This window comes from Erythrolamprus reginae, chromosome 10 (genome assembly GCF_031021105.1).
Source record: "Erythrolamprus reginae isolate rEryReg1 chromosome 10, rEryReg1.hap1, whole genome shotgun sequence".
Lineage (NCBI taxonomy): Eukaryota > Metazoa > Chordata > Lepidosauria > Squamata > Dipsadidae > Erythrolamprus > Erythrolamprus reginae.
The window spans coordinates 49,249,411-49,264,245 of NC_091959.1; the positions used below are offsets into that span (position 1 = coordinate 49,249,411).

At 53.5% G+C, this 14,835-nt stretch overlaps 2 protein-coding genes across 8 annotated transcripts in view; one reads left to right on the forward strand and one right to left on the reverse strand.

Annotated features, from left to right (window-relative positions):
• Positions 1-7,763, forward strand: part of TRAFD1 (TRAF-type zinc finger domain containing 1) — a 17,312-nt gene extending 9,549 nt beyond the window's left edge. For all 3 annotated transcript variants that reach the window (XM_070763321.1, XM_070763320.1, XM_070763322.1), the window contains exons 4-13: positions 244-379; positions 464-517; positions 649-1,057; positions 2,707-2,961; positions 3,202-3,269; positions 3,770-3,994; positions 4,087-4,222; positions 4,892-5,201; positions 5,341-5,398; positions 7,095-7,763. In XM_070763321.1, the coding sequence (XP_070619422.1) occupies positions 244-379; positions 464-517; positions 649-1,057; positions 2,707-2,961; positions 3,202-3,269; positions 3,770-3,994; positions 4,087-4,222; positions 4,892-5,201; positions 5,341-5,398; positions 7,095-7,139 (1,696 nt within the window). In that variant the 3' untranslated portion in view covers positions 7,140-7,763. The remainder of the gene's footprint in view (positions 1-243; positions 380-463; positions 518-648; positions 1,058-2,706; positions 2,962-3,201; positions 3,270-3,769; positions 3,995-4,086; positions 4,223-4,891; positions 5,202-5,340; positions 5,399-7,094) is intronic.
• Positions 7,764-7,932: 169 nt separating this feature from the next.
• The window catches only part of HECTD4 (HECT domain E3 ubiquitin protein ligase 4), an 89,232-nt gene continuing 82,329 nt past the window's right edge, over positions 7,933-14,835 (reverse strand). For all 5 annotated transcript variants that reach the window (XM_070763311.1, XM_070763310.1, XM_070763314.1 and 2 more), the window contains exons 72-76: positions 14,572-14,793; positions 13,630-13,796; positions 12,608-12,803; positions 11,004-11,226; positions 7,933-10,598 (exon numbers count right to left, since the gene is read on the reverse strand). In XM_070763311.1, the coding sequence (XP_070619412.1) occupies positions 10,462-10,598; positions 11,004-11,226; positions 12,608-12,803; positions 13,630-13,796; positions 14,572-14,793 (945 nt within the window). In that variant the 3' untranslated portion in view covers positions 7,933-10,461. The remainder of the gene's footprint in view (positions 10,599-11,003; positions 11,227-12,607; positions 12,804-13,629; positions 13,797-14,571; positions 14,794-14,835) is intronic.

Consider the following 14,835-nt stretch of genomic DNA (forward strand, 5'->3'; position numbering starts at 1 on the left):
CTCTCTCTCTCTCTCTCTCTCTCTCTCTCTCTCTCTCTCTCTCTCTCTCTCTCTCTCTCTCTCTCTCTCTCTCTGTGTGTGTGTGTGTGTGCTTTTCTGGATAGCAGAAGGAAGTTGGGTTTCTTTTTTTTTTAAAAAAGGGTGACTAGGTTTTGTAAGAGTTTCTGTTTGTCCCAATACTCTTAAAAAAGAAAAAAACACACAAAGAGTGTGGCCTTGCAATGTGCCCTGTGCTTCTTACAGCCGGAAAGAGATCCCTGTGGCAAACTTCACCATCCACGAGATTCACTGCAGCCGGAACATCGGGGTCTGCCCCCTCTGCAAGGAGTCCTTCCCCAAAGCGGAAATGAGGGCCCACCAGGAGCAAGAGCACGCCCAGGTGACCAGCTGGCCTCCCCCTCCTCCCGTGCGCCCCCCATCCTCTCTGGGCCAGGCCCTGATTTGCGCTTCTTTCCAACCCTAGATTGTCTGTAAATGCAGCATGAGAATGGACAGAGGGCTCCTAGAGGACCATAGAGTGAGTAAGCTGATCCTTGGCCGGATTTTGTCCACCGAGATACTCTGGGGGGGGGAAGATAAGAGACGGAGGGGGGGCGCATAGAGCGTTGTACCCCCAGCCCAGGGGCCATCTCTGCCTTCCCCCCGCAGGCTTTCGAGTGTCCCTTGCGGCCGGTGGTGTGTCAGCACTGTGACATCGAGCTGGCCTTCTGCAAGCTCCAAGACCACGAAGATTACTGTGGCGCCCGGACCGAGCGGTGCGGCCGATGCAACCGTAACGTCATGCTGCGTGAACTGAAAATGCACCCCATCGACTGTGGGAAGAAGGCCGGGGGTGGAGAGCCGGGCGGCCAGGCGAAGCCCCCTTTCAACCCCGGGGCCCCTTGGCGGAACGTCCAGACCATCAGCAACGTCCTGCTGCCGGATTCTACCGGAGAGCCGTCCCTCAGGGGCAACAGGTTCCTGGAGAGGCAGCTGCACAGTTGGGTCTCGGGGGATCAGCCGCCCAGGGAATCCGGATGGAGGAACCGAAACCCCTCCCAGCCAGATCGCAGCCGAGGTAAAGGCCCCCAGGGCAGAAGGAACCCCCCCCCCCTTTAGTGCCCTTATGCCACTCACATAAATGGGCCTCTTACATAGAAACATGGAAGATTGATGGCAGAAAAAGACCTCCTGGTCCATCTCGTTTGCCCTTATACTATTTCCTGTATTTTCCTCTAGGATGGATCTGTGTTTATCCCAGGCACGTTTAAATTCAGTGACTGTGGATTGGCTAACCATGGCTGCTGGGAGTTTGTTCCAAGCATCTACTACTTTTTCAGTCAAATAATATTTTCTCATGTTGCTTCTGATCTTTCCCCCAACTAACTTCAGATTGTGTCCCCTTGTTCTTGTGTTCACTTTCCTATTAAAAACACTTCCCTCCTGGACCTTATTTAACCCTTTAACATATTTAAATGTTTCGATCGTGTCCCCCCTTTTCCCTTCTGTCCTCCAGACTATACAGATTGAGTTCATTAAGTCTTTCCTGATACGTTTTATGCTTAAGACCTTCCACCATTCTTGTAGCCCGTCTTTGGACCCGCTCAATTTTCTCAATATCTTTTTGTAGGTGAGGTCTCCAGAACTGGACACAGTATTATTCCAAATGCGGTCTCACCAGCATTCTATATAGTGGGATCACAATCTCCCTCTTCCTGCTTGTGATACCTCTAGCTATGCAGCCAAGCCTTCTACTCGCTTTCCCTACCCCCTGACCGCACTGTTCACCCATTTGGAGTCTGTCAGAAATCACCACCCTTAAATCCTTCTCTTCTGAAGTTTTGTCTAACGCAGAGCTGCCCATACAAGACTCAGGCTGAGGACTCTTGAGCTAATGAAGTGGGGCGTCTCTCCCTTCGTGTTCTGTCTGGGTGCCCCCAGACTTCAACACCAACTGGAAAAAGCAGCCAGACACGCTGGTAAAAGCAAAGGCACTTTATAGTTTAAAAAACAAACACAGAGAAAAACCTGTTCTTCCCAACAGACAGGCTATGAGGCTTCACAGCAGAGTCCTGACGGCCAGACAATACAGCAGACTTCTTGCTGGCACACCCACCACTGTAGAGAATAAGACCCACGTCTTTCCCCCCAAGGTTTCAGTATTCAAAGTCACAAACCAGAATTCCAAGACGCCAAAGATCACAGCCAGGTCCCAGGACTCCCAAAGATAATACTCCACAAGCCAGGAAGGGTGGGTCTGCCTTTCCAGCCTTTCCAGAGAGCACCACACCCAAACCCAGCTGTTGCCTCTTTAGTGCTGAAAGTACCTGGCTAATTGTCCCCTTCATTGTGTTGCTCTTCTCTGCCGGAGATCGATTATTGCTTGTGCATTTTCCTCTAAGGAATCCAGGCTGCTTGCTGGGGAGAGCTCCCTCTCGGGGGACTCTGGCTGTCATCCCTCTCCCTCAGCCTGAGATTCCTCCTCCCCGTCTGCCTGCACCTCCTGTTCCTCATCCTCCCCCTCTGAGCAGGAAGCCGGCAGAGGATCAGCCGTTCCCTGAGGGGCCTCAGACGGAATCACAACACTTCGGAGCCTTTGAAAGCCACAAAGCACACAAATCCAATAAATAATAATAACAAATAATAATCTTTGTGCGGGTGTTGCCGCCCAGCAGTGATGGAGTGAAAGGCGGCAGGTGGGCTTCTCACGGTGTTTCTCCCCTCAAGGCTACCTGGAAAAGACCCCCCCGCTGCCTGGGGACAGAGAGTCAGACCCCAACCTGGACTACCTGTTGGCGCTCAGCTTGCAGCACGAACATCGCTTTGGCCAACCCAGCAGTGTGTCCGAGCTCCACAGAGAACTCTGGAAGAACGTCTCTGCCCCCCAGACGGGACCCGCTGACCACTGGGGCAGGGCAAAGAACTCCCGGGACCCCTCTCAGGATTTGCTGGTAGCGGACAACAATCTGAACAGGCCCAAAAGTATGTCGGGATTCGCGGGGGATTGGAGGGGCAGGAATGGGCACGCCCTACTCCTAAGTTGCTCCGGGGTGGGTCTCTTTCTTCTTCTGGGTTCACTGAAGAGCTCTTGGGGGGTTCATGGTGATTGGTGGGGCCGTTGTGTGTGTGAGCCTGTGGGGAGAGTGATGGAGGAGGAGGGGGCAGGCGGTTGGTTGTAGCCCAAGTCTTGAGTTGTGTGACTATGTCTCTCTTGTCCTGCAGCGGAGACCCTGCTGCCTTGTGAATTCTGCGAGGAGCTGTACCCCGAGGGAGACCTGATCCTTCACCAGGTGGGCTGCCCTGTTTTCCGGGGCTGGGGGTCGGGGGAAGCAGGCCAAGGCAGAGGAGGGGAAGAGGGGCTGTGAAGGCAAACACCCCCCCCCCCCCGTTCATCTTTGCCCTCACTCGTTGCCTCCTCTCTTTGTCCGCAGTTTGAAAAGATCCCTTTGCTACTTTTTCTTCTGTTAGAGGGTTAAATGAGGTCCAGGGGGGCTTAAGTGTTTTTAATAGGAAAGTGAACCCAAGAAGAAGGGGACACAATCTGAGGTCCTTTGGGGGAAAGATCAGAAGCAACATGAGAAAATAGACAGAAAGAGGAGTAGATGCTTGGAACAAACTTCCAGCAGACGTGGTTGGTAAATCCACAGGGACTGAATGTAAACCTGCCTGGGGTAAACATAGATCCACCCTGAGACAAAATACAGGAAATAGTATCAGGGCAGACGAGATGGACCATGAGGTCTTTTTCTGCCGTCAGACTTCCATGTTTCTATGTTTCTGCCCACGACAGACGGGCTGCAACCCGGCCAGTGCCGTGGCCTCCTTCAGCAAGAGGAGCAACCTGGTCCCGCCGACCGAATACCTGAGCAGCCTGTGGGGGGAGCTGACCGGCCACCGTCCCGTGGGCAGCAGCGGAGAGACCTTCGCCCCCCGGCCTGGCCTGCAGGACAGCCTTCTGCTCCCGTGCGAGTTCTGTGGGGTCCAGCTGGAGGAAGAGGTCCTGTTCCACCACCAGGTACGGAGGGAGCCACAGAGCCCCCGGGCCCAGGGACGTAAGGACGTAAGGGGGCGGCGGTCAGTGACGGGCAGCCCTTGTTCTCCACCCAGGACCAGTGTGATTTGCGACCAGCAACGGCCCCCTCGAGCGGGAGAAGGCCTCCTGCCCAGTCGGGGTCTCCCGTCCCGGAAAGATCTGTGGGCTCTGAGTCTCCGGAACTCCGCAGAAGACCCATCCGGCACCAAGGTAGGCCGGCCGGTTCTTGGTGGAGCCCCACAGTGGGCCCTGCAGAGCAGCCACGACTCTTCTGGGCATCCCCTGAGCAGGAGAGTCCCGAGGGCGACAATTCTGCCGGACGAGTCGCACAGTCGGCCTTCTCCAGGTCCTGTCAATGAGACAATGCCGCTTGGCGGGGCCTAGGGGAAGAGCCTTCTCTGTGGCGGCCCCGGCCCTCGAATCAGCTCCCCCCAGAGATTTGCACTGCCCTCCACCCTCCCCGCCTTCTGCAAGAGTCTCAAGACTCATTTATGTCACCAGGCTTGGGGTCATTCTGACTCCAGCCGTGTGGACAATGAGTTATGTGTGTTAGTGGATGGAATGGGAATGGGTGTCTTTTTATGGTTTTGGGTTTTTTTAAATGATTATTGATTGGATTCAGGATGTTATATATTGTTATTTTATATTTGTAAGCTGCCCTGACTCCTCGGAGAGGGACGGCATAAAAGATAGACAGATATAGATATAGATATATATAGATAGATATAAATATAGATATAAATATAAATCCATCCATCCACCCAGATATAGATGTGAAGCCAGGGTTCTATTGGCCTCTTTCGGCCCCTGTTGGAATTGGGGTTCAGGCCCCTCGTGGCCCCTGAGACGTCTCCCCTCCCTCCCTCCCTCCCTCGCCAGGTGAGCCCTCTCCTCCGTACCTGGAGCAGCTGCAGCAGAAGGCCCCTCTGCAGTTTCCTGCTCCCAGGAGCTACTCCCAGGTGGCTGCCAGGCGCGTCCAGCTGGCCACTCCCAACAACCGACGGGAGGATCCGGCCGCTCTTTCCAAGGCAAGGAAGGCCAAGAAAGTGGAAGAGGGCGAAGGAAGGACCCCAGGCCGGAGCCCCAGTGACCCTGCGGCTGTCTCCCAGCCGGCCAGGCGCCCCTCCTCGGACTTTGCTCCCAGCACCTACCTCCCAAGCTTCCCTCTGGCCCTCCCGACTCGCCCAAGGTAGGTCTCCGGGGGTCACCCAGCGGCTGGAATTGGGTGGGAGGGAGTCTCTTTGTCTTCTGGCCCAGCTGGGACGGGCAGCTGCTTCAGGGGAGGGAGTTTTATTTGTAAGCCCCCCCTTTGTTTCCCCCCCGTTCAGCATAAGACAGGAAGGTGGACAAAGTCCTGCAGCTCCGGCCCATTTCAATAACGGCAAGGTAAGCGCTGCATTTGGCCAGTGGCCTCTTGGGCAAGGGAGGGTTTTTTTTTTTTAATTAACCCCCCCCCCCCCCCCCCCCCAATTCTGCAGCTTTTCAAAAACTAAACCAGGGGGTCCAGCGAACCTGGAAAACAGAGAAATCCAGGAATTACCAGGGAAATTGGTGGTTCAGGAAATATTGGAATTATCAGGGAATTCGTGAAAAAACCAGAATAAATTGGTGTATTAAAATGTTTCAAAGCCAGGGAAAAATTATGTAAAAAACCCCCAAACTGGGTCTCGCTGCCTGGCAGAGTCCAGCCAAAAGGAGCATCAATGTGGCCACAACCTGCTTCCTCAGCTCCTGATATTTCTCCACGGCCGTTTGGTACGACGTCATCTATGGCCGCGGCCTTAAGTAGATTGCAAGTGACAGGGAAGTGTCAGGGAAACATCAGGGAATGTGAAAATGTTTTTCCCCCTGGACCCCCTGTTAATCAGCCTCAGTTGATCAAAGACCCCTCAGTGAAACCTCATGTGCTTGGGACCACGTGGTTAGAAAAAAACTGCCTTTAGTGGATGCCCTGCCCACCTTGACCACGTCAATCGCCTCTTGGTGCCTTTGAGGTCCCTGGCTTTACTCGGCCGTGTCCTTGGAGGAGCCTTTCCCAACCGGCCTCCCTGAGCTCTTCCTCTCTGACTCACGGGGGGTGGGGGGTGGGGGGTGAAGACCCCCCCCCCTCTTCAGAGTCCCAAATAGGGCAGGAGGCAGAATGACACTGCTCAAACAATAAAATAAAATAAAGGGAACACTTAAGCAACACAATAGATGTCGGTCAGTGTTGCTTCCTAAGTGGACAGTTTGATTTCACGGAAGTTTGATTTACTTGGAGTTCTATTCTGGTGTGTGTGTGTGTGTGTGTGTATATATACGTTGCTCAAAAAAATAAAGGGAACACTTAAACAATATAACTCCAAGTCAATCAAACTCCTGTGAAATCAAACTGTCCACTTAGGAAGCAACACTATTATTATTTTTATTATTTATTGGATTTGTATGCCGCCCCTCTCCGGAGACTCGGGGCGGCTAACAACAGTAATAAAACAATGTACAATAATAATCCAATAAATACTAAAAATGATTTAAAAACCCATTAATATAAAAAGCCAAACATACATACAGACACACCACACATGAAATTGTAAAGGCCCAGGGGGGGAAAGCATCTCAATTCCCCCATGCCTGGCGACAGAGGTGGGTTTTAAGGAGCTTACGGACACTGATTGACCATCAATTTCACCGGCTGTTGTGCACATGCAACGTTGTCCAGAACAAAGTATCCCATGAGAATATTTCATTCATTCAGATCTAGGGTGGGTTCTTGGAGGGCTCCCTTTAGTTTTTGAGCAGTGTATATATATATATATGTTTGGGCATATTTCTATATAATGGTCTGTATAATATACACTGCTCAAAAATAATGAAGGGGACCCTTAAACAACACAGTGTAACTGCAAGTCAATCAAACTCCTGTGAAATCAAACTGTCCACTTAGGAAGCAACACTGACCATTTCACCTGCTTCCACATTCACCTTTGTAAGGAGCCACGTATTCAACCTTCCCCAGGTTCCCCTTCCCAGTGGCTTAGGGTCAGGCCGAGCCCCCCCCTCTTTCTGAGCAGACCCCTCTGCCCTTTCCTCCCCCCCCCTCCAGGCAAAACTCTGGCAAGTGAAATCCTCGGATGCCGACAGAGAATGAGGAGGAAGCGTCCGGAGCCGCCTCTTCCTGCCCGCCTGCCCTCCCGCTTTCCTTCCGGCACAAGGACTCGAGTGGCGGGAGGGGCCGGCACTCTGCAGGTCACAGAACGCGGGTGAAGGGGGGGGGGGCAGGATCCGGCTGCTTTGTCAGTTGTGCCATGTTTTGTTGCTGTTTGGGGGGGGGGTAGGGGGCTGAGTGGGGGGGGGGGGCTGTGTGTGTCTCGGCCCCATTGCTTTCCACGAGTCGTTCGTTCGGGGGCTCAAAACTTTGAGCAGATGTTTCCCCTCTTTGCAAGTGTAGAGAAACAGCTGCCCCCCCAACCCCACCCCCCCGTTTCCAAAGGCCTACGGAATAGAAACGCTAGTTTAGTAGTGGCTGAGTTTGAACTCGGCGCCTTTGCTGCTAGGAATGTCCCTCCCTGTCCACCCCACCCCCCGGCCACCTCTTTCTCCTCCTTTCCCAGCCCAGTTTTTCAGTCAATGCAGAGGGAGGGAGGGAGGGAGACCCCCCCTCACTCAGTCGCACGGCCTTAAAAGCTGAAACTGGCGTTCCGAGTGCGAGTGGCGCATGTTTGTGTGTTTGAGACTTTTAAATTTCTTACAATAAAGTTTGTATTATCTATTAGTCCACCCTGCCTGTTCATTAACCAGGCTCGCGGGGTGTGGGTGCGAATGGAGACCAGAGCAGAATGCGTGGCTCTCACACCCCCTTCCCCATTAGCCCCCTCCCCTGGCTGCTCTCCTCCCACCCACCCCCGTGGCCCGGCCCAAGAACAGAGCGGTTCCACGGACACTTCCACCAAATGTAAGCATTTATTAAATACAAGAAAAGCCAAAGAATTCTTAGAAACGAGGGGGGACCAACCTTGCCGCGCTCTTTCCCAGGGCCGAGCGGGGCCTGCCAGGTGTTTTTGGAGAGGCCAGAGGTCCAGGGAGGGGGGGGGAGGGCCCACTGTGGCAGAATCAAGGGGGGGGGGGGGCGCTCAAAAAGTGGAGAGGAATAAATTAACAAGAAAGGGTGGCAAACAAGCCAAGTCAGCTGGGCGGCCGTCCAGTCTTCCCCGGACTGAAGGAGGCGCCGGATCCTCCTGGCCCAAGAAAGGAGCCGGCCCTGCGCTCACTTCTCTCTTTCATACAAAATATTTACACGTTTCCTTCAAGTGAATATAAATTAAATAACAAAAAATAAACCAGTGCAGTAAACCCGCCCCGTCCCCCAAGTGAGCCGGGGCAAGGGGCAGCCCGTGGGTCGTCACCCGAAGGGGGATCGTCCCCTCCGTTCCCCCCCCCCCCTGCCAGGGCTCTTCCAGGGGTCGGTGGTGGGGAAATAATAATAAATAGGGGAAAAAACGGAATCCGAATGTGAACGGCTGCTTGACATTCGGAAGATGTCAGTCACTCTTCAAGTGAGGAGGAAGGAGGGCCCGATCCTGACCCTGGACCCTGGGAGCAGCAGTCACAGCAGAGCGAGCCAGAAAGAGCTTGGGGGGGGGGTCTCTGGAAGCGCCCCCCAGACCCCTACCTTTTCTTCACAGTTCTCCCTCTGACTTCAGCCAGCCCCACATCTGCCCTCGCCAAGGAAAGGGGTCAGGCCTGGGGGGGTCACAAGTCGTCCCCCCCCCTTTCAGAAGCTCCATTTACAGTAAGTGGGGTGTAAACACCATAGAACAGTGTTTCCCAAGCTTGACCACTGGAAGATATCTGGACTTCCACTCCCAGAATTCCCCAGGCAGCGAATGCGGAGTGGAAGTCCAGGTATCTTCCAGTGGTCAAGCTTGGGAAACACCGCCGTAGAAGACCGTTTCTCTCCCCCCCCCTTTAAATGCAACCATAAATAATTGGAATAAATATACATCAAGTCACTTGTACAGCACACACACTGGGGGGCCCCGAACGGCCCAGGTGGCAACTGAAAAGGTTTTTTCTGTGAGGTATTTGAACCAGAAGCCCCCCCCCAAGCCCCCTGAGGAGGAAAGGGGGTGTTGGGATCCCCCAAATCTCTGGAGAACGACGGGGCTGCCGGTCGTTTGGTGGGTGGAACAAAGACCCTGCATTCCAGCTGGGTTTCTTCCCGAGCGCTAGCAGATGCCCCCAACCCTCCACTGTAGCCCTCAAACTTGGGGGGGGGGTGTCCCGAAGCTCAAAGGGGGGACTGCGCAAGGGTGACCCCCCCCCTCGCTCTAGAAACGACCACCCTGCGTCTCCATCCGCGCATCACTCAGGCCAAAGAATTAACAGTATTCACAGAAATGTACAATAGATACAGCTCCTCCGTGCGTATGGACACGCAAAAGGAGGGAGGGGCTCCTTTCCCGGCTGCCTTTGAAAAAAGGGGCCACTTGCAAGACCCCCCCCCCCGGCTTCTATGGGGGGGGAGGAAGCTGGCTGCGAGGGCCGCGTCTCCTAGATAGCACCGGGGCCTTTGGAGTCTTGAGTTCGAAAGGCAGCTCGGTCCGACTCTCTTCCCGCTTAGAGGTTTGACGGTGGTGCCTGGCGCCCCGTTCGGGATCAAGGCGGATCTGGTGCCGGTGCCGGGGCTAACGGGGCGATCTCTCTCGGTTGAACCAGAAAAGCCGGGTGGGTCCGATCCGCCGTCCGATAAGGAAGGACCCTGGGATCGTCCTCTCTAAAGGGCGACGTGCGAACGGGAATCTCGGCTGGACCCTCTCTGGGCGCAAGGCGGAACCTTTCGGGGCCAGCTGGCTCTCAGCCCGTGAGTCGGGCGGTCACTCCAGCGGTACCCCCTCCCCCACCCTTCTCTTTAGACCGTTCGCAATTTAGACAGACGGGGAAGTGATCTCGCTTCTTTATCACCCTACAGTGGAATGTGTGGAAGTGGCCGCCTCCGGTGCCTACCAACCCCGGCAAAAAAGTGGGGAACCCCCCCCCCCCCGGCTAATTCTTGTCTAGTGAGTTACGTTAAGCCCTGATCTCCCCCCACCCAAAAAAAAAAGGTGAAGTGCGCTTGCTTCACCCACGCACTCAGAAATGGTGGTGGGAGATCTTCCCCTTGGCACGGCCGATCCCCAAGTCTCCCTTTCGGCCCGCAAGCTCCGTTCTGGTGAGGAGGAAATGTGGGGGGCGGAGTGGGTCCCCCCAGGGTTGCAAAACTCGGTCCCCGGACTTAGGTTTTCTCTAAGGCAGCAGCCGCCGGTTCCATGCGCCCCCGAAGTCTACAAAGAGGAAGTCTTCCGCAAAGGCCGTGGCGAGAAGGAAGGCGAGGACCGAATTCACCTCCCGCCCTTGCCTGGTGGGAGGGGGGCTCGGCTTCTCCGGTGCGTCCTCTGAAGGGCCTCCCCCTCGGACGGGGGTGGGGGAGCTGGTCAGCCGCTGAGAGGGTCCTCGCGATAGTGGATGGCGTACCGGAGCTTCTCCAGCATGATCTCCAACGAGGAATACTGGGGGAGTTTGATCATGAACATGCAGGTCTCCACGCGGATGTAGCGGGAGTCCGGGGAGCCTGTCCAGAGACACAGAAACACGGAAGATGGACGGCAGGAGAAGACCTCCTGGTCCACCTCGTCTGCCCTTGTGCTATTTCCTGCATTTTATCTCAGGGTGGATCTATGTTTATCTCAGGCAGGTTTAGATTCAGTTCCTGTGGATTGGCCAACCAGCTCTGCTAGAAGTTTGTTCCAAGCATCTACTCTGCTTTCAGTCAAATAATATTTTCTCAGGTGGCTTCTGATCTTTCCCCCAACTAACCTCAGACTGTGCCCCCTTGAGCCCCTAGAGATGAGAGGAAGGGGAGAGGTTGAGCCTGCTAGAAGGGGCCTTAAGGGCCCCTTAACCCCCTTGTCATAACCTCTTCTGAAAAGACCCCCGCCCTCCCGTTCATTTCTGTGCCAGGAAACAGCGAGGGTACCTGAGGTGCCATCTGGGGGCGCGATCTTCATGGGGTAGGGGGGCACGTGGGCGGTGTCCGGACCCCCATCCTTGCAGGGACACGTGAAGGGGATGCGCTCCTGGTTGCAGGCAAACTTGATGAACTTGCACAGCTCCTCCTGGGTGAACATCTCCAGGGCCCCCCAGAAAAACTCTATGTGCTGGTCGGTCTCCATCAGCCCCACCTGGTACATCGTGTGCGCCTGCGGGGGGCCCGGGGGGGGGGGGGGGAGAGGCGGGAGGAGGGGAGAGAGTGGATCAGTCGGAAAAACACTCCAAGCCTTCAAGCTTCCAAGGATGGAGACCCCCCCCCCCTGCTCTCAAGCACCACAGTGATGGCCCCCAAATCTCACTCCTCTATTTCGATTCAAGTTCAGTCTGAGTTTTCTCTGCTGCGGTCGAGACCTAAGCCAGTTCCCGCGTCGGTCTTGACTCTCCCGCCAATAACTGCACTGGCTGCCGATTGGTTCCCGGACGCCATTCAAAGTGTTGGTGATGACCTACAAAGCCCTACATGGCATCGGGCCAGATTACCTGCGGGACCATCTCCTGCCACACAAATCCCAGCATCCGGTCAGGTCCCACAGAATCGGCCTTCTCCAGGTCCCATCAACCAGACAATGCCTTCTCTGTGGGGGCCCCAGCCCTCTGGAATCAGCTCCCCCCTCCGAGATTTGTGTTGCCCCCACCCTCCTCAAGAATCTTAAGACTGATAAGATCTTGACCTCTGGCCAACGAATGACTATATGGTGGTTGTACAAATGGGTGCGATTGGTTTTAATATAGCTAGGAATTTTAAAATGGTCAGGCAATTTCGAATTTAATTGGATTGATTTTTATTGTAAACTTAATGTTTATTATAATAATAATAATAATTATTATTATTATAATATTATATATTATATTTATTAGATTTGTATGCCTCCCCTCTATGTGGACTTGGAGCGGCTCACAACAAAACAACACAGTATAACAAATCTAATATTAAAAACCATTAAAAAACCCAACATTAAACCATGCAACACAATAATTCCATGCATAAACTATATGTGCCTGGGGATATCTTAATTTCCCCATGCCTGGCAACATAGGTGGGTCTTTAGCAATTTATGAAAGGCAAGGAGGGTGGGGGCAGTTCTGATCTCGGGGGGGAGTTGATTCCAGAGGGCCGGGGCCACCACAGGGAAGGCTCTTCCCCTGGGTCCCGCCAACCGACATTGTTTTGTCGACGGGACCCGGAGAAGGCCAACTTTGTGGGACCTTATCGGCCGCTGGGATTCGTGCGGCAGAAGGCGGTTCCGGAGATATTCTGGTCCGATGCCATGAAGGGCTTTAGATTTGTATGCTGCCCTTCTCCGAAGACTCGGGTGGCATAGAATTCCAATCAATCAATCAATCAATCAATCAACAAACAAACAACTAACTGACTTGCCATGGGAGGAAAGGAGGGTGAGCAGCTGCACTCCGAGTCCTCGAAGAGGGGCGGCATACAAATCCAATAAATAATAATAATAATAATTATTATTATTATTATTATTATTCCCAAGCCCTGACCGTTCCTGCTTCCCCCCCCCCCCCAATTACCTTGAGGAACTCCAGGTTGATGTAGGGCAGCCCACACGTCCTCAGCTCCAACTCCAGCGGGGTCAGCAAGGTCAGGATCTGCAGCGGGATGATGGAGGCCAAGCCGGCCCTCACGGCCATCACGCACTCAGCCGTCTGCAGCTCATGCAGCCTCAGGTTGCGGATGGCCGTTGCGTAGACGTCCTTGTTCTCCCACCTGAAGGGAAGCGGAAGAGGAAGGCTCAGGATCCCTCGAGAGGACCTCTACTCCGGGTAGGAAGTCCCCTGTGCATTGTCTCCGGCGTTACCCCCGTGCTGCTCCTTCCCGCTGGGCGTCCCTCAAAGATTGACGGCAGAAGACCTCCTGGTCCCTCTCGTCTGCCCTTATACTATTGTCCTGTATTTAACCGAAGGGTCTCTGTTTATCCCAGGCACGTTTTAAATTCAGTCTCTGGATCCTTCCCTCCCTCCCTCCCTCCTTCTCTCCTCATTCATAGACACATAAGACGATTGACAGCAGAAAAACCCTCATCTCGTCTGCCCTGATACTATTCCCTGTATCTTATCTCAGGATGGATCTACGTTTATCCCAGGCATGTTTACATTCAGTCACTGCAGATTGACCAACCACGTCTGCTGGGAGTTTGTGCCAAGCATCTACTACTCTTTCAGTCAAATCATATTTTCTCCCGTTGCTTCTGATCTTTCCCCCAACTAGCCTCAGATTGTGGCCCCTTGTCCTTGTGGTCACTTTCCTATTAAAAACACTTCCGTCCTGGACCTTATTTAACCATTTCACATATTTAAATGTTTCGATCGTGTCCCCCCTTTCTCTTCCATCCTCCAGACCAGTGTTTCCCAACCTTGGCCACTTGAAGATATCTGGACTTCAACTCCCAGAATTCCCCAGCCAGTGAAGTCCAGATACCTTCAAGTGGCCAAGGCTGGGAAACACCGCTCCAGACTGGACAGATGGAGTCCATGAAACCTTTCCTGACAAGACGTATTCGGCTTCAGGGCCGGCGGTGCCTCCGGCTACTCACACGACCGGGATGTGCCTCCCTCGGGCGCACAGTTCCACCTCTTCTCCCGTCATGGTCAAGTAGGTGAACTTGCAGCTGGGCCTGTTGGGGCTGTCCGGGCTCTCCATGGCCAGGTGCTGGGAGGCGATTTCTGCACACAGGGCCTCCAGCTCGCTTTCGTCGTTCAGCTAAGAGGGCAGGGAAAAAATGACCCCTTCACTCGGACGTTATGCACAGGGGGGAGTGGGGGACATTTGGAAGTCGGTCCATAAACCGAACAAGGGTGAAGCCCAAAACAAAACAGGCCGATTTTCAATTTATTTCTCTGTTTTGCTCCTTAAGACCTGGCTGTTGTATGCCGCCTCGAGTTTTCGGAGAAGGGTGGCATACACATCTAATAAATAATAATAATAATAATTATTATTATTATTCCCTTCCCAGGGGACAACAGAATTGAGGAGAAGCAGCTAGAGAAATTAGTGAAATATGAAGATCTAAAAATCGAGCTGCAACGACTCTGGCATAAGCCAGTGAAAGTGGTCCCAGTGGTCCTTGGTACACTGGACTCAAGGCCAAAGGACCTCAGTGGACATTTGAAAGCCATCGGAATTTACAAAATCTCCATCCATCAATTGCAAAAGGCCGCTTGACTGGGATCGGCAAACATAATTCACCGCTACATCACGCAGTCCTAGGGGCTTGGGAAGTGTCCGACTGGTGATGAAATACGAAATCCAGCATAGTGATCTCGTTTGCTGCGTTGTACTGACATAATAATAATAATAATAATATTGATAATAATAATAATATTGATAATAATAATAATAATATTGATGACTTCAGCTTGTGAGCCACTGACACAAGGACAATCCTACGTGAATTTAAATTTTACTTTGAAGACCGTGCAGCCTCCCCTCTCCTCCCTTTCAAGGCTGGGGAAGAGGATATGTCGCCACAACTTACGTTTTCAAACTTTTTGACGTAGTTGTAGGTGAGCACATCTGCCTCCTGGAGGTCGACCTCTGGCTCCAGCGGTTCTCCCACCAAGATCTTCCAGAAGGAGGGCAGGAGGTCCAAAGGCAGAGGGACGTCAGCCCGAATGGCGATGCCCAGGAGTTGCCCGAAGAAGTGGAGCAGCTGTTCCTCCCCATAGCTGATGGGGCTGGGGGTCAGGATGTATTTGCCCTGGGGGTGGGGGGAAAAGAAACAGCCTGGGGTTTTGTGGGA